Source organism: Mus caroli, chromosome 10, assembly GCF_900094665.2.
Source record: "Mus caroli chromosome 10, CAROLI_EIJ_v1.1, whole genome shotgun sequence".
Taxonomy (NCBI): domain Eukaryota; kingdom Metazoa; phylum Chordata; class Mammalia; order Rodentia; family Muridae; genus Mus; species Mus caroli.
Window position 1 is genome coordinate 73,834,310 of NC_034579.1, and position 22,376 is coordinate 73,856,685.

The window sequence follows — 22,376 nt, forward strand, 5'->3', positions numbered from 1 at the left end:
AAAGGCCAAGTTCTGGCCACGTGACCACAAGCAAGCTAGGGCAATACGGGGTTTTCTGCCCGTTTCTAAGATGGCGAAGCAGCTTGCTTTACTCTCACGTTGGAGGCCAACGGCTTCCAGTGCCCGCTTGCAATATGGAGGCAACCTCCAGAATGCACGCTTCTCTGCGTCTGACCCGCCACGTACCCACTCTCAAGATGGCGTCCCACAGGTCGAACAAAGGCTCGTTCATTGGCTCAGATGGTATCACGTGCGCCTACTCATTCACGCCCTCCCCCTCCCCCACCGGCCGTTTCCGTCTTCCGTCTTGACTGACGGCCGTCCCGCCCAATAACCGTCTGCTGTCTGGATGCGTTTCGCCCTTGGAGTAACCTTTTGACCAATAGGAGGCCCTAGCGGGGGCAGGCGGAGTTGACCACGCCCACAGACCGCAGCGGGAACCAATGAGGATCGCGCGCGGGGGACGTGTGCGGGCGTCTCCGCCATCTTGTGAGTCTATAACTCGGAGCCGTTGGGTCGGTTTCTGCTATTCCTGCGCCTCCGCTCCGTTCCCCGCGGGTCTCTTCCGTGTGCCATGGACGGGTAAGTCCTGCCGCGCCCCTCGCACGCCGCTCCGCTCACCGCTCCGTCCCAGCCATCGCTGCCGCGCGCGCGGACTTTTGGCCCCCGCCGATCCCTCTAACCGCTGCGATGCGCGCGCGCGGGTGGCCTTGATCCGCGTGGCGCGCTCGGAACCTCGGGCGTCTGAGGCCCTTAAGGAAGCCGGCTGGCTTAGGGCGACCGCACCCAGATTTCGGCTCCCCTTAAGCCCCTCGCCCAGCGCACTTCCGGTGCCCGCGCGGTTCATCCGGAGGAACCCAGCGCCCCCCTCCCGCCCTCTGCGTGCACGCGCGCTCCCTCCGGTGAGGCGCGCTCACTCGGAGCGGCTCGGCCGCAGCGATCCTTCCCGCCTGCCGTTCTCCAATCCGGGCCGGCTCGCCCTGTACCCCGAGCAATGTCGCTTCGCACGCCGCATGCGACCCCGGGTGCGCGCGCGTACTAGGGCGCGCGCCCCGGTGAGCGCGCGTGCGTGGGCCTGTGCCGAACGCGCCCGCCCTTCCCGCCTCGGGGGAGGTGTCCGGAGGAGGCTTCCAGGGCCCCCCATCGGAGGGGCGGGTGGGCCAGAGTAAGGTTCAGTTCGGTCTCCGGTGTTGGCGCCGGCCTGGCATCCGTATCTCCCACATGCTTCCCGGATGCCCCCTCCACTGGCAACTTTTTTGTAGTTTTCGGTTTGTTTTGGAGACCGGATCTCATTGTAGGCTGGTCTGAAAGATCCGCTTGCCTCTGCTTGCGTAGTGATGGGACTAAAGGCCTGCGTCAACAGGCCCCGATTTTTTTTTGTTGAAACTTTTTGTTTGGCTTTTGGATAAGGACTAGCCTTGAATTCCTGATTTTCCCCACCTTAACCTCCCTAGCGCTTTGAGTCACCAGGCTTAGTAAGCGGCTTTCCTTTTTCCTTTTAACACGATTCTGAAAAGTAGTTTGGCCTAACTTCAAGCTCAGTACCTATGGCAATTCTCCTGCCTCAGCCTTCTAAGTGCTGAGATGACAGACAGGAGTCTCCAGTTACCTCCTTTGAGCAACTTACCGAGGATCTTTGAGCGGGGTGTGGTGGTGCACACCTTTAATCCTGCCAGAGATAGGCAGATCGAAGTGAGTTCTAGAAGGGAGTGCAGAGAAATGTCCCAAAAGACTCTTTGAAAACAGTAAGCCAAGCAGAGGGGTACACATACCCCAGCCACCACTTCTGGTGGAATCTCTTCACGAGGCAGACCTCTGAGAGCCATTTGGTAACTTGCCAGCTGTGGTAGGCTTGCTGCTGCCTGTAAGCAGGCTAGGTGTGAGGCGGCAGGGTGCAGTCACGAGGGGCTGGGGTTGATCAGTAACCTAGGGTGTATCCCGGCAGCTCTGTTGGTTTGTAGATGGTAACAAGGCCACTTTGCCTGCCATCAGCAGTCTGGCCCTGGAGCTCCCAGCCCCCATCAGGAAGCACTGTCTTGGGCTGCTCCTTACCTACATTTCATGCTCCCTGGCGTTGTAGGATGCTCAGGAGTTGAGTTTTGACCCAGATCACTGGTATGCTTTGTAAAAACTGGGCTTTTTTTTTTCCCCTGTACTAAAACTGGATTTAATGTGTTGAAAGGCAGGGTCTGGGTCCTGTGTGGAAGAAGGGAGGGTCTTCAAGGACAATGATGGCCCTCTTTCAAGTTGAGACTCAATGGATGGCTCACTTCCCTGCCTTTCTAAGCCAGACTGGCAGAGGGCCCTACAGGCCACACAGTGCTGATGTCTACTTTTCTCTCCACAGCATCGTCCCAGACATAGCAGTCGGTACAAAGGTAGGTGTCTCTAGCTTGGCATTGTACCCCATTGTAGTCAGAGATAAAGGCTTGCTTATTGCAGAGGAGCCTGCCTTAGTCCAGGGTCTATAAAGACTCGGTGGCAGAAGATAGTATGGATGCACGTAGAGCTGCCGTCCAAGAGTTTTGGGGGCTTAGGACCCTTTTGTGGGTCTGGTGATTCTGTCTTTGTGCTGGCCTCTTTCTGGCTGGCTTTGCCTTGTCCTGCCCTGCTGCCTTCATCTAAGCAGCTAGTTCAGGCCTATGGACACTCCATTTGGTGTTTCCTCTGTGAGTTTGGTTTGAAAAGCTGTGGCATGTTCTAAGGTGAGACTGAGTTACCACCCATTTGGTGTTGTCTTCCTGTGCTGTCCAAGCAGTTCTCAGGCCTGCTCTCTGGCGGGTGACTCCTGCCTCAGCTTCTTGAGTGTCTGGGGAGATCTCAGTCTCAACAGTACTTTGGGCTGAAGCCTGGAGCTAGAAGGGTTGCAGGTATGCTGAGTCTTGAAATGGCATGGCAGGTGTGTTTGTGTCAGGGTTGGTCTTACTGTGTTAGGTGGGCTATTTAGATTTAGATTTGCCTGGAGTTTGGGGTTTCTCCATCAAAGGCCATCTCAGCTGCTGCCATCTGATTTGCTACCAGGCTGCTGTCTGGACTAGTTTGACTTTTCTGTGAGTGGACGCTGTCTCCACCTGCCTGGTGATCTTCCCTCAGATAAGTCTGTGTTCAACAGTGGGGGGGAGCCCCACTTAGTTTAGGCCCAGACCTGCAGGTGACAGGGTATGTTTGGGCAAAGCTGCTGCTGACCTGGAATGCCCCATGGCTACTTGTCTCCACGGGACTCAATTCTAGCTAGCCGCAGAGGGCATACTGGGCAAGTTAGCAGGGAGCTCCAGGTGGATACATGGGCCAGGCTTCTTGCTCTGGGATTGCAAGTAGATTGGGACTATATCTCTATAGCAAGCATTTGGGAAGGCTGGGCTGACCAGGGCCTCTCCCGTGCTGTGGTATCATGCTTTTGTCTGCCTAGATGGTTGGGGCTGTTGGCTTGGCCTAGGTGGCTGGAGTTTCCTCTGACTGTAAGTGGGCTCCCTGGCCTCTATGGGGAGACTGTTAGGGCTCTGGCAGCCTGCCAGGAACAGAGCTGCAGGAAGTAAGTACTGCTTCTGTTGCCCTGCCCAGACGGAAGCCACCCCCACTAAGGTCAGTATAAGGGACTTCGTGGGTAAATAAATGGTGGCCTGAAGGAAGTGGATTTTGAAGCTCAAGTGATATGGACATGAGATTCTGAGCTTGCATGTCATGGTCTTGTCTACCAGGCAGGGCAGGTCCAAGACCCCATCAGCAGCCCTCGCTCCTGAGACCTCAGTATGGCCAGGACTGGGTAGGATGCTTCCGAGTGGTGCAGGTTGTGAGAGGCTTGGGTTTCGTTCACCCTTTCCAACGAGGGTGAGGAGTGGGCATGGCAGGTGCTGGCTGTGCAGTCTAGACCTGTCAGTTCACTGTGGGCGCCCTGCTTCTTTCATAGGCTGGCATTGTTGGAGGATCCAGACCAGTGCCCTAGACCGTGTTGGGTGGGCAGTGATGGGGCGGTGGGGGGAGGGGGGTGGTCCTTGGAAGAATATGGTCCTGAGTCCCTGAGTGTTTACCTTCAGGGTCTGGCTGCCTGGGAGGGGACAGCCAGAGAGCTCTGTCTCATGAAGCCTCTGTCTGAGGCTTACTCTGGGTGCCATGTCCTGCCTCATTTGCTGTCCTGATTGAAGTCTCTTCTGTGATATCCAGGGTTGGTTCGGCTAAAATAATGAATAAATTGCTTCTAAGGAGGGGTTGTCCTTGCCATGGGGTCAGTTTAGGAGGTCCCGAGTGAGCTGCTTCTACCCCTGGATGGTACTCAAAGGTATAAGCATAGTCAGTCCCTTTTCCTTCTGGAAGATGATAGGACACCAGAGCTGGGGCAGCAGTAGGGCCCCACCTTGTTTCTCTGGAAACTGCCAAGCAGCTTTGCCGGGAGGGTACCGTGAGGCCTACAGCTGTGCACTCTAGACAGACAACCCGCCAGGAAGGGGCCTCCCACATGGCTGCTGGCACAGGGCCCTAGAAGTGACAGCAGTGGCTGGTAGTGAGCACCAAAGCCAAAGGCTTGGGGCACTGTGCGAGTGGGGGGAGTGCAGGAAAGGAATCAGCCTGGAGCTGAGCCCATGCTCTCTTCCCAGCGGGGATCCGACGAGCTCTTCTCCACGTGTGTCAGCAACGGCCCCTTCATCATGAGCAGCTCTGCCTCAGCAGGTAAGAGTGCCTGGGTGCTACTTGGCCTGGGTGCCCTAGGGAGTCCTGCCTTGCAGGACAGGTGCAGGGCGAGCTGGGAGAAAGGACCTGGCAGAGGCAGGAAGGAGGCTCGCATGCAGCCTCCCAAGTGCACCTATCCCTTTTCAGCCAATGGAAACGATAGCAAGAAGTTCAAAGGTGACAACAGGAGCGCAGGAGTCCCTTCCAGAGTCATCCATGTCAGAAAGCTGCCCAGCGATGTCACTGAGGGCGAGGTCATCTCCCTAGGGCTGCCCTTTGGAAAAGTTACCAACCTTCTTATGCTGAAGGGGAAGAACCAAGCCTTCATTGAAATGAACACAGAGGAGGCTGCCAACACTATGGTTAACTACTATACATCGGTAGCGCCAGTGCTTCGTGGACAGCCCATCTACATCCAGTTCTCCAACCACAAAGAGCTCAAGACCGACAGCTCGCCCAACCAGGCAGTATGTCTGCTGGGCAGGTGGGTGGGTGGCCAAGCTCCCTCTCTCAGGCCTGGGTCACAGCTCATGGTGGTTCCTCCACAGCGTGCCCAGGCAGCCCTGCAGGCTGTAAACTCCGTCCAGTCTGGAAACCTGGCCTTGGCAGCCTCTGCTGCTGCCGTGGATGCAGGAATGGCAATGGCAGGCCAGAGCCCAGTGCTCAGGATCATTGTGGAAAACCTTTTCTACCCAGTGACCCTGGACGTGCTGCACCAGGTAGGTGGTGGGTGCGTGCCCTGCACCTGGTGCCTGGATCCCCACTTGGCCGGCCCCAGCTAGAGCTCACACATCCTCTCTTGCAGATCTTCTCTAAGTTTGGCACCGTCCTGAAGATCATCACGTTCACCAAGAACAACCAGTTCCAGGCACTGCTGCAGTATGCTGACCCTGTGAGCGCCCAGCATGCCAAGCTGGTGAGTAGGACTTGCTTGGGTGGGCAATCCTATGACTGGCCCACGCACTCACCTATGTCTCCCCACAGTCCCTGGATGGCCAGAACATCTACAACGCCTGCTGCACACTGCGCATCGACTTCTCCAAGCTCACCAGTCTCAATGTCAAGTACAACAATGATAAGAGCAGAGACTACACGCGACCTGACCTGCCCTCTGGAGACAGTCAGCCTTCACTAGACCAGACCATGGCAGCAGCCTTTGGTAAGATGCTGTACTGAGACACACCAAATGAATAGGGGTGGGACAGGCCACCTAGCTGTCAGGGCACCCTGGCACTGCACAGCCCAGCCACTCAGCAGTCCTGCCTGTGCCTGGCCCAGCCGTGAGGTGAGGTGCCGTGATTAGTGTCTGTTTGTTTCTAGGTGCGCCCGGCATAATGTCAGCCTCTCCGTATGCAGGAGCCGGGTTCCCTCCCACCTTTGCCATCCCTCAGGCCGCAGGTATTCACGCTCATCCTGACCCCAGCGCCTGCATGCCCACACAGCCCCATAACTGCCCATAGACTGGGATGCCACTGGCCCCAAGTGTCAGGCCCCAGGCCCCCTTCCTTCTGGGGAGAGGGGAAGGGGCCTCCAGAAGCATCCACAGGCAGCTAGGGCAGGGTAGTCTCAGGCAGGGCTGGGCCAGGTGCCCTGTGCTGGCATTACCAACAAGCCTCTAATCACTCAGTCTTTGGTCTGGTTCCCTTCAAGCACCTCTGGCGAGGACGAGGACGCAGTGTCCCTAGTAGATTGAATATAATGGCCTGGTAAGCAAGTGGCCTCCATAGCTGAGGAGCATGGGCCTCGGGCCTCCGCGTGCCGCCGGAGCATGCATGGAGGAATGGGCGCCGCATGCGTGCACAGCCGGGCAGATCTGTGGCAGGCCCTGCTTGCAGAGGGCCAGTGTCAACCAGAGCTTTTGTGCTATTGGGCGCATGCAGTCTGATCACACCTGGACTGGCCGTGGAGTCAGGCAGTGTGTGGCCTCTTGTGCAGGCCATAGCCAGGCGACACCTCGTGGCTGTGTTTGAGACCTGTCCCATCTTGGTGCAGACACCCAGGCTCACATCTGTACTACCTTCCTTTGCAGGCCTCTCTGTCCCTAATGTCCATGGAGCCCTGGCCCCCCTGGCTATCCCATCTGCTGCTGCTGCTGCTGCGGCCAGCCGCATTGCCATCCCAGGGTTGGCAGGTGCTGGGAATTCCGTCCTTTTGGTCAGCAACCTGAACCCTGAGGTATGTGGGTATTACTGTGTTCTGCCTGTACATGGAGTAGTGGTGGGGTGCTGACTGACCACAAGTCAGGGTGGGGGAGCGTACTGGATGGCAAGCAGGGTTTCTGGGTGTCCCAGGCGCCGTGTGGGTACAGGTGTGCTGCCCATCTATCTGCCGCTGCTGGCCTCCGCTCCTTCCCAGCCGCTCTGAGGTTTTCTGTTTTCCTCTCAGCTCCATTCGCACCCTGGCCCTCAGTGCTCAGAGCCGCGGTGTTTTCCTTGCTGTACAGACAGTCTGTTAATTTGGGGCATGGCAAGGAGGCCTGAGAGTTCGGAAGGGAGGTGGTGGCTCAGGCTGGTGCTGACCAGGCTGTCTCTGGCTGGTGCTCTGTAGAGCCCAGGTAGCCCTTGAGGCTCAGCATTGCCTTTCCAGGAACAGGTCTGTGCACGCAGTCCCTCAGGCTGCTCTTTGGCTCCTGTGGAGCTCCATGCTGGCCCTGTTCCAGCCAGTTCTCTCTGGCTCAGCCTGAGTCCTGAGCTCAGCCTGCCACCTGGGAACTGACAGGCGCCACTCCTTGCCTCAGTCCTTAGTCTCAGCCGCAGTGCTGGCCCACGGTCCTCCAGCCTGCGTGCAGTGCTTCTCCTTGCATGTGTGAATGTGTGTGTATGAGAGTGAGTGAGTGCGTGCTTGGGTGCGTGCGAACACTGCCTCGTTTCCTACGTATTTACTGACCTGTGTTTTGCTACTTTTTTCTTTCCTCCCCTCCCCTCCCATTTTTTTTCTTGCCTGATCCGGAATTTCTTTGCCAACTGACTGCACGGTTCTTCTGCTTCCTGTTGTTGCTTGAAACAAACAAAACATAAATCAATAAAAACAAAACTCCCCTCTCAAACCCGCTCTCCGGAAACCAACCTGCCCTTGAATATTAACATCCTGACAACTTCATCATCATGAACCTGCTCGCCTGCGGGGACTGTCTTCCTCGTGGACGATTGGCACTCGCCCCCTTGACCTCTCCCTCTCCCTGTCCCCTGCTGCCTTCCTCTGCTGTCTCTAAAGAGAGTCACACCCCAAAGCCTCTTTATTCTCTTCGGTATGTTATTCTCCCTTTTATTACCTTGGTTTCGTTTTAATTGGTTATTTTACACCCTGCTATGTACTATTGAGTTTGTGTTTGGCCTTCTGCCTCGGTCCGTGGTTTGCTTCCGGTTTGCGGATTGTACTGAGTAGACACGCATGGTTACCACCCTGCATGCTTCCAGAGCTAAGCGTGTCAGTAGCATGTGATCGTGGCTGTTCTGACAGCTGTCTGGAGTCTGAGACTGCCGGAGCGCAGCGAGTGTTAGCAGGCCTTGGGCTGTGAGACACAGGCTCCCAGTGCCCACTAAACAGACCTGGCCCACTGGGAGTTGGGGACTCAACGGGTGGGTAATGAGTGGGTGGGAGAGGTTAGGAGACCAGACAGCTTAAAGACTCTTACCCTGGGTTTCCAAGGCGTCTACGGTGATGTGCAGCGGGTGAAGATCCTGTTCAATAAGAAGGAGAACGCGCTTGTGCAGATGGCAGACGGCAGCCAGGCCCAGCTGGGTGAGGACCACCACAGGGCACAGGCTTGTGCTTGCCGCTTTGGTTGCACCTGGGGGTAGGGCAGCAGTGGCAGAGTGTCCTGCCGCTCATGGTTTCCATCCTTTGTCCAGCCATGAGCCACCTGAACGGGCACAAGCTGCACGGGAAGTCAGTGCGCATCACACTGTCAAAGCATCAGAGTGTGCAGCTGCCTCGGGAGGGTCAGGAGGACCAGGGCCTGACCAAGGACTATGGCAGCTCCCCGCTGCACCGCTTCAAGAAACCAGGCTCCAAGAACTTCCAGAACATCTTTCCACCCTCCGCTACCCTGCACCTCTCCAACATCCCGTAAGTCAGCCAGAGGTCTTGTTTGTGGGTGGGCCACGAAGGGCTCCTGATCTCCCCCATCCCATCCCCATGTGAGCCCAGGCAGATGGCTCCCGTCTGTCTCTACAGGCCCTCTGTGTCAGAGGATGACCTCAAGAGCCTCTTCTCCAGCAATGGTGGTGTGGTCAAAGGCTTCAAGTTCTTCCAGTGAGTAAAGCCCTCCCTCCACCCTCCACCCTGCCCCAAACCTGCTGGCTTAGCTCACTACCCCCCTACTCCACCCCTGCAGGAAGGACCGCAAGATGGCCCTGATCCAGATGGGCTCTGTGGAGGAGGCAGTGCAGGCGCTGATTGAACTGCACAACCATGACCTGGGCGAGAACCACCACCTGCGAGTGTCCTTTTCCAAGTCCACCATCTAGGTGCCTGTGGGCCTGCGTCAGCTTCCACCATTCCAGAAAAGCCACTTTAAAAAGCAGCTGAAGTGACCTTACAGACCAGAGATTTTATTTTTTTAAAGAGAGATCAGTTTACCTGTTTTTAAAAAAATTAAATCTAGCCCACTCTGCAGTGGCAGGAAATGGCTTGGACCAGAGGCCCAGTCAATCCCAGCACCATGCCTTGAGGGGCTCAGGCGTGAGGCCACAGCGGTGCCCCAAACACAGCCGCTTTCTGTGCCTTACAAACCAGCGTGCCTCATGGCCTTACACCCACCCTCTAAGGCCACCAGTTGTCTCTAGACCTGCAGGTGAGCCAGGTGGCCTATACATAGGCTTCCCAATGCTGTGTAAGAGCTGGGGTCACTCCCCTACACCCTTATAATCAAGTGACATGATTCTCCCATGTCCCTGGCCAACCCAGAGAGGGTCCAGGCCATCCTCAGCTGCCGAGCCTCATTGTGACCTTTGTATTCTATTCCGTGTGGTCACAGACACCTGTGCCTAGCAATATTTCCACTTGACCAAATACCCGAATCTTTTCCATTTATATGCAAGAGATATAGTTTTAAGTAACTTTTTATAGCAATGATACAATTGTATGTGTGTACTCTGAGCTTCTGTGTCCCCTGAGCTCCTTCCTTCCAGTGACCAACTTGCAGGTGGGCCCAGGCCAGGGCTGGAAAAAAAGCTCTGAGACTTGTGGGTTTCTACCTTCAAAATTTTGGACCAAAGTTTTGTTTTCTGCCCGCCTCTGCCTGTGCCCAGTTGAGGGGCTGACCTCTAGGCCTTAATGTCCCTCCTGCACAGCCACCTCCATCCTAGCCTGTTTCTATGGGAGGGGTTCCCTGCACCCTGGTTCTGTGAAAGGCGTGGAAGAGTGTAAATATTTATGATTTTATACCTGTGGGGCTGAGGCGGTGCAGCAGTTTTTTATGGTGACAGATGTATATTTTGGTAACAGACTACAGGCTCAGTATTGTCTTGGGGCCAGCCCTGGCCACATCTACCCCATCCCAGATGGTGTATTGGGGGGAGGGGGGGCTTTCCATTAAAGCAGTTTTATAACCTCTGTCTTCCCTGAGCCCTTCATTCTGAGCTGTAGGCCAGGCTGGGCCTGGATTCAATAAACACCTGTGTCTTGCACTCCTGCCTGTCATTGGGCGGTGGGGGGATGGTGGAAGTCTTCCACATGTGGTACCATGGAGCACAAAGGATGACAAGGGCTGGCGAGATGGCTCAGTGGGTAGTGCCTACTGCTCTTCCAAAGGTCTTGAGTTCAAATCCAAACCACATGGTGGCTCACAGCCAACCACAATGAGATCTGATGCCCTCTTCTGGTGTGTCGGAGGTCAGCTACAGTGTACTTAAGTATAGTAAGTCTTTGTGCCTGAGTGAGCAGAGGTCTTAAGTTCCATTCCCAACAACCACAGGAAGGCTTACAACCATCTATTGGTACAGCTACGGTGTACTCAAATTAAATCTTAAAAAAAACTACAGACCACGTAATAGTATAAGTTTTTATTGGTGGGGCTGTAGACACCCCCAGCTCCCCTAACCCCCCATCACAGTTTTGCCAGGCTTAGTCCTGGTACCTTCTGGCCTGCATCCTCCTATAATAACTTTCTGCCTCAGCCTCCACTTCTCTTTCCACCAGCCCGCCCACCTGGCGCCTCAGGGTGGATTCTCTGCTGCCTGCACCTAGGGCCCCTTCACTTGCACCTGGTGGGGGCAGACCCTCCCCAGTGGCCAGGTTGACAGTGGCCACTGCCCCAAACCGGGGTTCTTCCTGGTCCACATCACTGACTGGAGACCCTGGGCCCATTCCAGGCTGTTTACAGCTGCTTCTGAAGCCGCGTGCCAGGTCCCCCAGCTCATAGCTACCCTCGCCCTCCACTACTTTAGCCTTCCACTCCCAGGGTGTGCTACCAGCAGACAGGTGCACGACTGGATGGTGAGGTGCATGGGCATCAATTGTAACAATGCTGGCAGAGTCACGGTCTGACGGGGACCTGTACTGGGAAGAGTCAGAGCTGGCACTGGAGGATGAAGCTGTCTCAGCCTTGGGGCCCCCTGCCGCCTTGGACATAGCGATGACCTGTAGTAGCCTGGGTGGGTTGGCTACCCGGGGCTGGGATGGAGCCACAGCCACTGGACCCCCACCCTTCTCAGCCATTGACAGCCACTTGGCCCGCACTGATGAGCTGCTGCTCTTGGGTGACAGGCCAGCTCCAGCCTGAACACCTTCCTCAGGGATGTGTACGAGGGGCTGGGGCCCTGGCCTTGGAGGCAGGATGACTCGGGGCCCAAGGCCTGGCCGAGCCTGGACAGTAGGGTAGAGTGAGGGTGGAACAGGCCCTTCCTCCTCCTCCTCTTCCTCCTCCTCCTCCTCTTCCTCCTCCTCTTCCTCTTCTTCCTCTGCCACCTGCTCTGCTGGGGCCCGCAGATGCACAGGGCTGGCCTCATCAGGCAGACCCAGGCCACGGCCCTCCAGGGATTTTTGCTTCCACTCACTGATAAGCTGCCTGGAACGGGAGGCATCAAGGGGCACGTGGATAGTCATGTGGCGCCGTGCAGGGTCATCCAGCGAGGGCGTGCTGACCCGGGGCAGTGTGTTGCTGAAGGTGACCATGCCCTCTTTGCCCATGGGGCTGCGTGGGGCTAGCAGGTCCACATCCACGCTGGCTCGCTTCAGGCTGCCAAGAGATGTCTTCTCTCGAGCCACAGGCCGAGGCACGCCCTCTAGCCTCCCTGGAGGGCCCAGCTCATCGGTGCTGACAGACTTATTCTGCTGATACATGGACTCATGGCCCCGCTGTGTCAGCGCTCGCAGGGCGTCCTTGGCAGGAGCTGGGGTAGGCACCTTTTCTGCAGGTGGTGCCTGGAAGTTGCCCACAGCGTGGCAGGCCTAGGGATGATAAGGGCTGGCATGAGGCTGTTATCCAGCAGGGGCACCACCTGCAGGCCACAGGGAGGCACCAGCATTCTATGGCTGATGGGACTATGCAGAAACAGTGACAGGATGGTCCTTCCCTCCGGCCCCAGGCCACCAACCAGACCTCTTGGATGATCTTGCCTCTCAGCCTCCCTGCTCCCTGCCACCTCCCTCAGTCCTCCTCCTTAGCCGCAACCCTCACCAGGTAGGCAGCGATGCCAGCACCGATAAGAAAGCCTGCATAGACGTCCACAGGGTGGCTGCGATACTGGGTGATCTGTGTGAGGCCGCAGACACCCGCAGCAATGGCGAAGGCGAACACAAGGATGGGCTTCAGCAGCTTCGTGGTGTCCGAGATAACAGCGTTGAAGTACATCTAGCCAATGGGTGGGCGGGGTCAGGTCTTAGCTGCTGCCCACAGGTGGACACAGGGTGCAGCATCGGGGTCCATCACTCACCGAGACGTAGACAGCAGCGAAGGCTGACAGAGTGGCGTGCTGGGACGGGAAGGTCTTCCTACAACAGGCACCATGTCAATCCTGCTGGTCTGGGGGCAGCCACTCCAGGCCTGAGTTTCCCACCCACCCACTGCAGAGTGTTGGGGAGAGGGGGGCGTCCAACGCACCTTGCTGACAGGATGGCATGGGTATCGTGGCCAGAGCAGATGTCCTGTGTGATGTAAGGGTTCGACTCACAGGAAGTGCCCAGCAGGGTGTAATTGGGTTTGCAGACGGTTAGGAAGAAAGGCGTGTGGTAGCCGGTGGCCAGCTGGATGACATCTGTCACCAGAGCCGTGGCACACAGGCCAAACACGTGTACACCTGAGGACGAGAGGACCAGGCCAGGGGAAGGGAGCAGGGGGGAGGGGTGCTCCCCCAAGCCTGTCTACACCATAACCCCACCCCCCCCGCCCCAAGAATGGGCTTCAAGGCAGGATCAGGGAGTTCTGCAGCCACTCACCCACAAAGCGCACTGTGCGCCGGAGGAAGGAGTTGAAGTTGCAGCCACCAGCATTGATGCTGCCCTCCACGCCCCCTGGACCACGGCCCCAGAGCCTGGACTGCAGACAGTAGACCATGCCCTCACCGACCATGATCTGCACCCCCAGAGACAGATAAGTCAGGTAAGGTCACAGTGAGGGCCTCAAGCCCCTGGGGCCCCGGCAGAAGTACTCACTGAGGCCGCAGGTGCAGCGAAGGCCAGGCTCAGCAGCATGAGCAATGGGATCAGCTCTTCATTTGTCTCCACATAGGGCATGGACAGGGAGCGGTCGTAGCACTGAAAGCCCACCTTGGCTGGCTTGAACAGGTCAGTCAGCTCCAGGAAGTACAGAGACACAATGGAGGAAGCCACGATGGGTAGCTGGGGGGGTCATACAGCGGCCTGGGTCACTGACCAGCCCACCACAGGCTTGGCATGGCCCACAGATCCACAACCTAATCCCTGCAGCCGCACTACACATAGGAGGAAAGAGCCATTCTGTACCCAGGCAGTGGTTTCCTCAGCACCTAGACCCATCTGCCACCATCAAGTGGAAAGTGAAGGGGTTTTGGAAGAGCAGCTGTGTCAGATGCTGCTCTGCTGAGCAAAGGAGTAAAGGGATGTTTTCTTGAAATGGACACTGGTAAAAAAAACTGTTTTACTAAAAGACAGACTTGTAAAGAAGTGCTTCACTAAACCAGTTACGGGTAAAAAGATGTTTTACTAAAGCAAACACATAAAAAGACACATGATAAAAGACTCGAAAAATAAAAAAATTCTATTAATATATTGATGTAATTACTAGTAATATATAATTCTAGTAATATATTGATGGCTTCTTGTTGTTTCCTCGAACTCGGGCAAAATGACAAAGTAATGGTGCCGGGCAGTGGTGGCGCACACCTTTAATTCCAGCACTTGGGAGGCAGAGGCAGGTGGATTTCTAGTTTGTTTTTCTTTGTTTGTTTTTGTTTTGTTTTGTTTTTTTCGAGACAGGGTTTCTCTGTGTAGCCCTGGCTGTCCTAGAACTTACTCTGTAGACCAGGCTGGCCTCGAACTCAGAAATCTGCCTGCCTCTGCCTCCCGAGTGTTGGGATCAAAGGCATGCGCCACCACTGCCCAGCGCAGGTGGATTTCTGAGTTCGAGGCCAGCATGAGTGAGTTCCAGGACAGCCAGGGCTACTCAGAAAAACCCTGTCTTGAAAAACCAAAAACCAAAACAAAACAAAACAAAAAGACAAAGTAATGTCAGCTGATATACATTCATGTAGAGCTTTGCTAAGACAAACTCACGTACTAAGACAAGACATATAATGTTTGAAGAGTGTAAATAAGACTCAATAGACTTTGGGGATTACTGATAGAGCCAGCTCTACAATGCCTCTTAGTCTCACGTCTTCACTCATCTCTGCCTTCACTCATCTCCACTTTGTTAAAAGACACAAGGAAGAACTCTTCCTGTGTCCCTCCTACTAACTTACGCCAGTTTGACCAAGGCCTGACTGTTTCCATTAGGTTGTGTCATCACTTCTATTATCTCGACACTACTAAACTAGACTACTAATATATCGACCTATAAAGTATTGACAAGATTTACAATTGGATTGAGCTGCTGCTACTGACCTATAAACTAAACTACTAATTTCCTGACAATACAGATAAGATTTACTCCAACAAACAAACAAACAAACAAACAAACAAACAAATCCATTTCCAAACAAGTCTACTTTCCCAATATCACAATAATCTTTCTGTTCCACTACCTCTGGTAGGTGATAGACAAAAAAAAAAAAGGGTAAAGTGTTTTAAAAAATTAAAATTGAGATTAAAAAATTTAAAACTACACACCTATCCATCCACCCACCCTTCTTCTTTTTTTTTTTTTTTTGGTTTNTCGAGACAGGGTTTCTCTGTGTAGCCCTGGCTGTCCTGGAACTCACTCTGTACACCAGGCTGGCCTCGAACTCAGAAATCCGCCTGCCTCTGCCTCCCAAGTACTGGGATTAAAGGCGTGCGCCACCACACCCAGCTTCCACCCACCCTTCTACCATCCACCTATCTGTCCATCCATCCTTCCACCCATCCACCCATCCTTCTACCTACCCACCTACCCACCCATCCATCCATCCTTCCTTCTATCCACCCACCCATCCTTTTTCTACCCATCTACCCATCCATCCACCCACCCAACCATCCATCCATCCATCCACCCACCCACCCATCCATCCATCCATCCACCCATCCATCCATCCATCCATCCACCTATCATTCACTTACCCATGCATTCATCGATTCATTGTCCACTGCTCACCTATCTTCCATCCGTCCTTCTATTCATCCACTCATCATACATGCACACATATAATCCATCCCTACTTCTCTGTCCAGCCTCCCTAGGTTTCTGCTCATAGCCCCACCCCTTACCAGGCTGTGCCCTTAGTCAGTCCTGCTGACCAGCCTTCCTTAGAGTGCCTTCCCTAGTGGCATTTCCATGTCCCTTCCTCGGCATTCATCACCTAGTATGTGGCTGGTGCTGAAATTCCTTACTCACACCTGCGTCCTTTCTACCCTGCAGGTGTGTGTCTCCACCACTCCAGGGGACGATGCCAGCATCACTGCTCCCTTCCAAAGAATAGGGAGCCATGGCTCCTGAAAGCAGAGCTCTTGGGGTCAGGCAGAGCAATGACTGTCACTGAAGGTACTGAGAAAAGTGGCCTGAGGGAGCTGTGTAAATGGCAAAGGAACATCCAGTTTATTGATTCATTTCTGTAGCACCTCCAGCTGGTCTCAAACTCACTCAGTCGCTGAGGTTAACCCTGAACTCCCGATTCTCCTTCATCCTCCTTCTGAGTGCTGGAGATGCAGCTGTGGGCAGTCACCAGCAGCTTAGGAAGCACTCATTGACCTCCTAATGTGTGCAAGGTCCCAGCTGGATGAATGAAATGGTGACAACAGCTGCCTGGGGTCTGTAGTGTGCCCCAATTTCCCCAATTATAAAACAGGAAGGAATAACAGTCATTTTGGGGTGTGTCTTGCACAAAGCTGTAATCTCAATGCTTAGGAGGCAGAGGCAGGAGGATCTTTGTGAATTAGAGGCCATCACAGGTTCCAGGCTAGGCAGGGATACAGGATGAGACCCTGTGTTCAAAAATTTAAATAAAAAAACTTGGGTTTTTTTTAAGTTGTCTTGGCTCAAAGGTGAGAGTTATTCGAGTAAAAAGATAAGAGTCCAGACAGCCAGGCTGCAATAGACAGCAAGATGCACCCAGGGCAGGCAGCCAGTGTGAGCCACTGGAAAGGGTTGGCAACGGAGGCCTGGACATAGCCTTAAATCAAAGCCATGGGGCAGTGGTGGCACATGCCTTGAATCCCAGCACTCCAGAGGCAGAGGCAGGAGGATCTCTGAGTTCAAGGCCAGCCTGTTCTGCAGAGCAAATTCCAGGACAGCCAGGGCTACACAGAGAAACCCTGTATTGGGGGGAAAAAAATCAAGGCCAAGGCTGCTTAGAGAGATGGCACAGCAGTTAAGAGTCATTCTCTCTCTCTCTCTCTCTCTCTCTCTCTCTCTCTCTCAGATTTAAGTAATTTATTTTCATTTTATGTGCATTTGTGTTGTCTGCATGTATGTCTGTGTGAGGGAACTGGAGCCACAGAGTTGCAGTTGTGACCTGCCATGTGGGTACCGGGAATTGAACCTGGATCCATCATAAGAGCAGTCAGTGCACTGTTGAGCCATCTCTCCAGCCCCACTGCTTGCTTTGCCAGAGGAACTGGGTTTGTTTGATTCCCAGTATCCTCAGGGCAGCTCACAACCTTCTGTAACTCTAGTTCCAGGGACTTTGATGCCCTCTTCTGGGCTTCACAGGTTCCTGCATGCATGTGGTGTTCATGACAAACAGCCATAAACATGAATAAAAATTAAGTAGCCAGGACCGGGCAGTGGCCAGCATTTGGCCAGGGCTACGTGCTGAGCCCCTGTTTCAATGACTAAATGTCAGTCTGGACTTGGAGCTGGGGCTCAGTGCATGCAGAAACGTCAGCCCTAAGGAGGGAGAGGCAGGAGGATCAGGATGAGCTTCAGCTACATAAAGAATTTGAAGCCGGGGCTGGTGAGATGGCTCAGCGGTTAAAAGCACAGCCTGCTCTTCCAGAGGTCCAGAGTTCAGTTCCCAGCAACCACATGGTGGCTCACAACCATCTGTAATGAGATCTGACGCCCTCTTCTGGTGTGTCTGAAGACAGCTACAGTGTAATCACATACATGAAATAAATCTTGGAAAAAAAAAAAAAAGAATTTGGGACTGGTGAGATGGCTCAGCGGGTAAGAGCACTGACTGTTCTTCCGAAGGTTCGGAGTTTAAATCCCAGCAACCACATGGTGGCTCACAACCATCCGTAACGAGATCTGACTCCCTCTTCTGCAGTGTCTGAAGACAGCTACAGTGTACTTACATTAAATAAATAAATAAATAAATAAATCTTTAAAAAAAAAAAAAGAATTTGAGGCCAATCTAGGTCCCCGAGGCCATGATGATGCTTTATAACGCTGCTGACCACATGTGTAGGAATGCTCTGTTTGACACTGTCTTCTGTGTTCAGCAAGCTACTCCCTGAGTTTTCCATGTAGTTTAAACAGTCTCATGCAGAATATGGTAGGGGGCTGTGACCCGTGAGAAAATTACCTCCTCCTTCCTCCTTCTCCCTCTCTCTCCTCCTCTCTCCAGGGTCTCACTATCTAGCTAATCTAGAACTCACTTTGTAGACCAGGCTGGCCTTGAATTCAGAGATCTGTGTGTCTCTGGCTCCTGAGTGCTGGGATTAAAGGCGTGTGCCTTCACCGCCTGGCTCAGTTACTACTTGTCTTTATTTGTGCGCATGTGTGTATGTGTATGGGCACGGAGAAAAGAAGACAGTGGTGGGAATCTATTCTATCTTTCCATTATGCGGGCAGGTCTCAGGGACCCAAGGTTTGTCTGCAGAGGCCTTTACCAGAGCTGTCTTGTCAGCTCCTAAATGCCCTTCTCCATGTAAGAGTTTCCGTGTATAGACGTTTGTTGGAGCCTCGGTTCCCAACAGAAGGCAACCAGCATCTGGACTGAAGATAAAGAAACAGTGTGTGAAGACAGCCGTAGGTCTGCACTCTGGTTAAGATCTGCTGCTCGCACAGTGCCAGGTGCCAGTGTGGGCAAACACAGCAGGGCGTGTGAACTGCTGCACTTCCCTCTGCCAGGAGTGGTGGCAGCACATGCCTGTCATCCTAGTACTTGAGAGGCTGAGGCAGGAGAATGGCTCTGACTTCTGGATCAGCCTGAGCTCCTTAAGGAGAATCAGTCTCAACAGAAACAGAACAGGGCCGGAGAGATGGCTCAGTGCTTAAGAGCTCTGGCTATTCTTGCAGAGTATCTGGGTTCAATTCCCATTGTCTACAGGGCAGCTCACAACTGTCTGTAACTCTTTTTTTTTTTTTTTTTTTTGAGACAGGGTTACTCTGTGCAGTCCTGGCTGTCCTGGAACTCACTCTGTAGACCAGGCTGGCCTCGAACTCAGAAATCCGCCTGCTTCTGCCTCCCAAGTGCTGGGATTAAAGACACATGCCACAACTGCCCAGCTTTGTCTGTAACTCTAGTTCCAGGGGATCTGACACCCTTGCATAGATATTCATGCAGGTGAAACACCCATGTGCTGAAATGAAAATAAATAAACAAAATAAACAGTGAAAGATGCTGGTGACACACACATTTTATCCCAGCACTTGGGAGGCAGATCTCTGAAGCAGATCTTTGTGAATTCAAGGCCAGCCTGGTCTACAGAGTGAGTTCCAGGACAGCCAGGGCTTCAGAGAAAAACCCTGTATCAAAAACAAAACAACAACAACAAAACAAAGAACATTGGGAGGCAGAGGCAGGCAGATTTCTGACTTCGAGGCCAGCCTGATCTACAGAGTGAGTTTTAGGACAGCCAGGACTACACAGTCTCGAAAAAAACAAACCAAAACAAACAAAACAACAGCAACAACAAAACCAAAAAGAAATTAAGAAAGAAGATGCACTAGTCTCCCCCCAAGACATTTTCTAGGGTTCCTCAACCTGCTCCTTGCATTAGGGGGAAGACACAGGCTGGTCCAGGCGCTTTTCTCAGGGGCAGGCCTATGTGATAATGAATATTCAGAAACAAGTCAGAGTCTTAGTGTAGAGGATCGGGTACTATACTGCAGGGAAAAGGACCAGGGCACCCATGTGCATTGCTAGGTCAAGTCCTCACTGGATCAAAACCTTGGATAGGGCTGGCGAGAGGGCTGAGCAGGTCAGGTACTTCCTGCTAAGCCGAACTCTGAGTTTGTTCAAAATCACTGAACCCACATGGTAGAAGGAAGGAACTAACTCCCGAAAGTTACCTATGACCTCCACACCTGAGTCATGGCAAGTATGCGTGCATGCACAAACACACACAAGCGCGCGCGCACACACACACACACACACACACACACACACACACGAGAACACGCACCTACACGCTCACGCATGCGCACACACTAAATAAGTATTTTAAAACCTTAAAAAATATATATTAGAGGAAAACTTCCTTGGGGGGTGTGAACGGTTGGTTTGCACATGCCTCAAGACCCCCGCACCACAAAGCAAGGTGGCCACAGTTGGGTGTGCAGGGTGAGGACACAGACTCTAGCGAGCTTTTAGCCCCGTGAGAAAGCAATTAAGGAAGACACCCATCATTCCTCCTCCATTCTGGCTCAGTATACGTATCAGTCGTGGGGTGGGGGGCGGAGGACGGTGTGCTCCTAAGCACCGACACACAAATTCAAAAGGGATCTCAGATCTCAGCTGCATGGTGGTGTGTGCATGTCCAACACCTGGGAGGCAGAGATGAGAAAGCTACCGAGATCCTGACCTGGATACATCTCAAACTCCAATCCAGCCCAGGCTGCAGAGTGAAATCCCAGATTGGGGTTGAGGACCTGGCTCAGCAGTAGAGCCCCTGCCTAGAATGCCCCAGTGAGGAGCTGGGGGCGTGGTCAAGGTAGAGCCCCTGCCTAGAATGCCCCAGTGAGGAGCTGGGGGCGTGGTCAGGTAGAGCCCCTGCCTAGAATCCCCCAGTGAGGAACTGGGGGCACAGAATCCACCAGTAAAGGGCGGAGGTGGGGTCAGGGTGGAGGCCCGCCTAGGATTCCCCAGTGAGTGGGTTGGGGGCGTGGTCAGGTGTAGACCCCAGGTCTAAGGTCCAGGTCCTGGATTCTGTAGCCAGCACTAAAGACATACATGAAAATCATTTTAAATTGAGTGAGAAAAAAATAGCTGTAAAGCAAATTCTGGAAAAATTTTCAAAGGATTCTGGTGAGAGTGGGTCTGAGGGACTGGGCAGAGCCTTGGAGTGGGCTATAGTCACCCTTAAATGTCATCTTGGGACATAAGCATTCCCCCTATTGCTCTGTGGCTCACACAGGTCACCTGCTGAGGAGAGAAGGCTGGGCTCCAGCCTGATCAGGGGCTTCTGAGACTCTGCCTGGCTCACAGCTTCTGCCATTCAAAGGAAACCGCAACCCTCCACACTTAGTATGCACCAAGTGAATGCATTTATTGTTTTCTATTTTTAGATGCTCTCAGCTCTCCACCACAGCTGGCTGGATTCACCAAGGGGTTGACGAGCTCTGGTGGAGATTGGGCGTGGGGCACACAGTCATGCCATTAGAAGAGTGCTTGAATTTAGACGCACCTCGGATACTGCAGAGCCAAGTACCCAGCACCCACCCACCCTCATTAGTTGGGGCTTGTTCACCTCCAATGCCCCAATTTCCAGCACATCCCCCCACCCCAAATTGAGCTTCTCACCCCTGTCCTTAAAGGAACGCCCAGCATCCTAGCATTCCCCCGGTCTGTTCCCACATTCTAAAGGACCTTTCTGAGGCTTTGCAACTCCTACTCGACCTGTAAAACCCTGTGCCTTTGGAACCAGCCTCATCCCCATCTCAACTCCAGGTGGCCTGGTTCCACGGTGCGGGTTCCTGTTCCTGCAGCATGGAGTGGACGGTCTCAGAAGCTCCCTGCCACGAAGACCTCTCACCGCGACCCCCACTCACCTCCACGAAATAAAAGCAAGGCAGGAGCGTCATGCTGTCCTTCGGCGTTTTATTCTTCTCCTTCATAGCAAGCATGGTGGCGTTTGCGCTGTAGGCCGAGATTGCAGGGGGACAAAGGCAGGCTGGAGACTAGGAGGTGCGCAGATGGAGTCTCCAGGTGGGGAGATAAGGGCTAGCCAAGAGGGCTCGGGGAAACTGAGGCTGGAGCAGAGGGGGAACTTGGGGAAGGGAGAGGCCGGAGCCCCCCCGCGCGCACGCGGCTCCCTCACCTGGCGGGAGCAAGGAGGGCGGAGTCCCTTGCAAAGCGCGGACACAAAGCCAGGGTCCCCGCGTGGGAGGACGCGAGGCCCGGGCGCGGTGCGCGGCGCGTGAGCTCTTTGTCTGCGCGTTCTGCAGCCCGCTCGGCCCCGCCCCAACCCCGCCCCCGGCTTGGGCGCCTCCGCCTCCCACTCTGCGGTTCTCAGGGTCTCCGACCCTGCGCGGGGACCGCAATATGGGTCTCGTTCCTTCCCCTTGAGCGTGCCTTCTGTGCGCCCTGCGCGAGCACGGTTGATCTCCGGGACCTAGGAGCGCGCGGCGCAGTGTGGGGAAGGCGAGATCCCGCGCCCGGCGCCTCCAGTTGCCTCCCTGCGTCTCACGGTCGCCGATTCCTCGGCCCCCACGCCTTCTGTGCCCGCGACTCGCTGGAGTCCGTTTCCATGGTGAGGTCCCTGGGCGCCTGAGTGAAAGGAGACAAAGACACAGGGGTGGAGGGGCTGTCCTCTACCTTCTCTCCCCCTCGTCCCTGTCCCACCTCTCCTCTGTCCAACCACCAGGGCCACCTCACCCTCCTGACGCTGGGCAGTTGGTGCCTTGAGGATAAAGGACTGTAATGTGCACTTATGCAGTGCTTGCTGTTTGCAAGGGTTTCCTCTCCACAGAGGCAGCCCTGTAAATGTACCCACTGGTTGACCCCACCCCATCCTGAATGGGACAAACTGAGGCCCTAAGATGTTAGATCGGAATAGTCACTATCTGCTGAGCGCCTACTGTATACCCTTAACAAACTCTTGTGACCCACTGGGAGGCTAACAGACCCTCCAACTCTCTGTTTAAAGCTGAGTGTAGTGGTACACAGCTGACATCCCAGTATTCAAGAGGCTGAATCTGGAGGATTGTTGTAAGTTCCAGCCCAGCCTGGCCTACACAGTGAGATTCTGTCTTTTTTTTTTTTTTTTTT

General features: G+C 54.2%; 2 protein-coding genes across 4 annotated transcripts; one reads left to right on the forward strand and one right to left on the reverse strand.

Annotated features, from left to right (window-relative positions):
• The first annotated feature begins 292 nt into the window (after positions 1–292).
• Ptbp1 (polypyrimidine tract binding protein 1) lies at positions 293–10,223 on the forward strand. 2 transcript variants are annotated; one of them, XM_021174341.1, is made up of 14 exons: positions 293–582; positions 2,348–2,378; positions 4,593–4,665; positions 4,813–5,132; positions 5,214–5,384; positions 5,471–5,581; positions 5,650–5,824; positions 5,986–6,063; positions 6,695–6,840; positions 7,879–7,912; positions 8,314–8,406; positions 8,517–8,733; positions 8,842–8,919; positions 9,002–10,223. In XM_021174341.1, exons 1-14 carry the CDS (start codon positions 575–577, stop codon positions 9,132–9,134), a joined length of 1,668 nt encoding a protein of 555 aa, XP_021030000.1. In that variant the 5' UTR covers positions 293–574; the 3' UTR covers positions 9,135–10,223. The 2 variants fall into 2 exon arrangements, with proteins under 2 accessions (XP_021030000.1, XP_021030001.1); XM_021174342.2 differs by lacking the exon at positions 5,986–6,063.
• Positions 7,562–21,771, reverse strand: Plppr3 (phospholipid phosphatase related 3). Of its 2 annotated transcripts, XM_021174340.2 has the most exons (9): positions 21,158–21,771; positions 13,261–13,446; positions 13,045–13,180; positions 12,710–12,905; positions 12,543–12,600; positions 12,287–12,460; positions 11,664–12,057; positions 8,300–8,345; positions 7,562–7,661 (listed from the first exon to the last, which is right to left on the reverse strand). In XM_021174340.2, the coding sequence occupies exons 1-9, from the start codon at positions 21,230–21,232 to the stop codon at positions 7,562–7,564; spliced, it is 1,365 nt and encodes a 454-aa protein (XP_021029999.1). In that variant the 5' UTR covers positions 21,233–21,771. The 2 variants fall into 2 exon arrangements, with proteins under 2 accessions (XP_021029999.1, XP_029338417.1); XM_029482557.1 differs by lacking the exons at positions 7,562–7,661; positions 8,300–8,345 and having other exon boundaries at positions 10,656–12,057; positions 21,158–21,245; positions 21,427–21,538.
• Between the last annotated feature and the right edge of the window lie 605 nt (positions 21,772–22,376).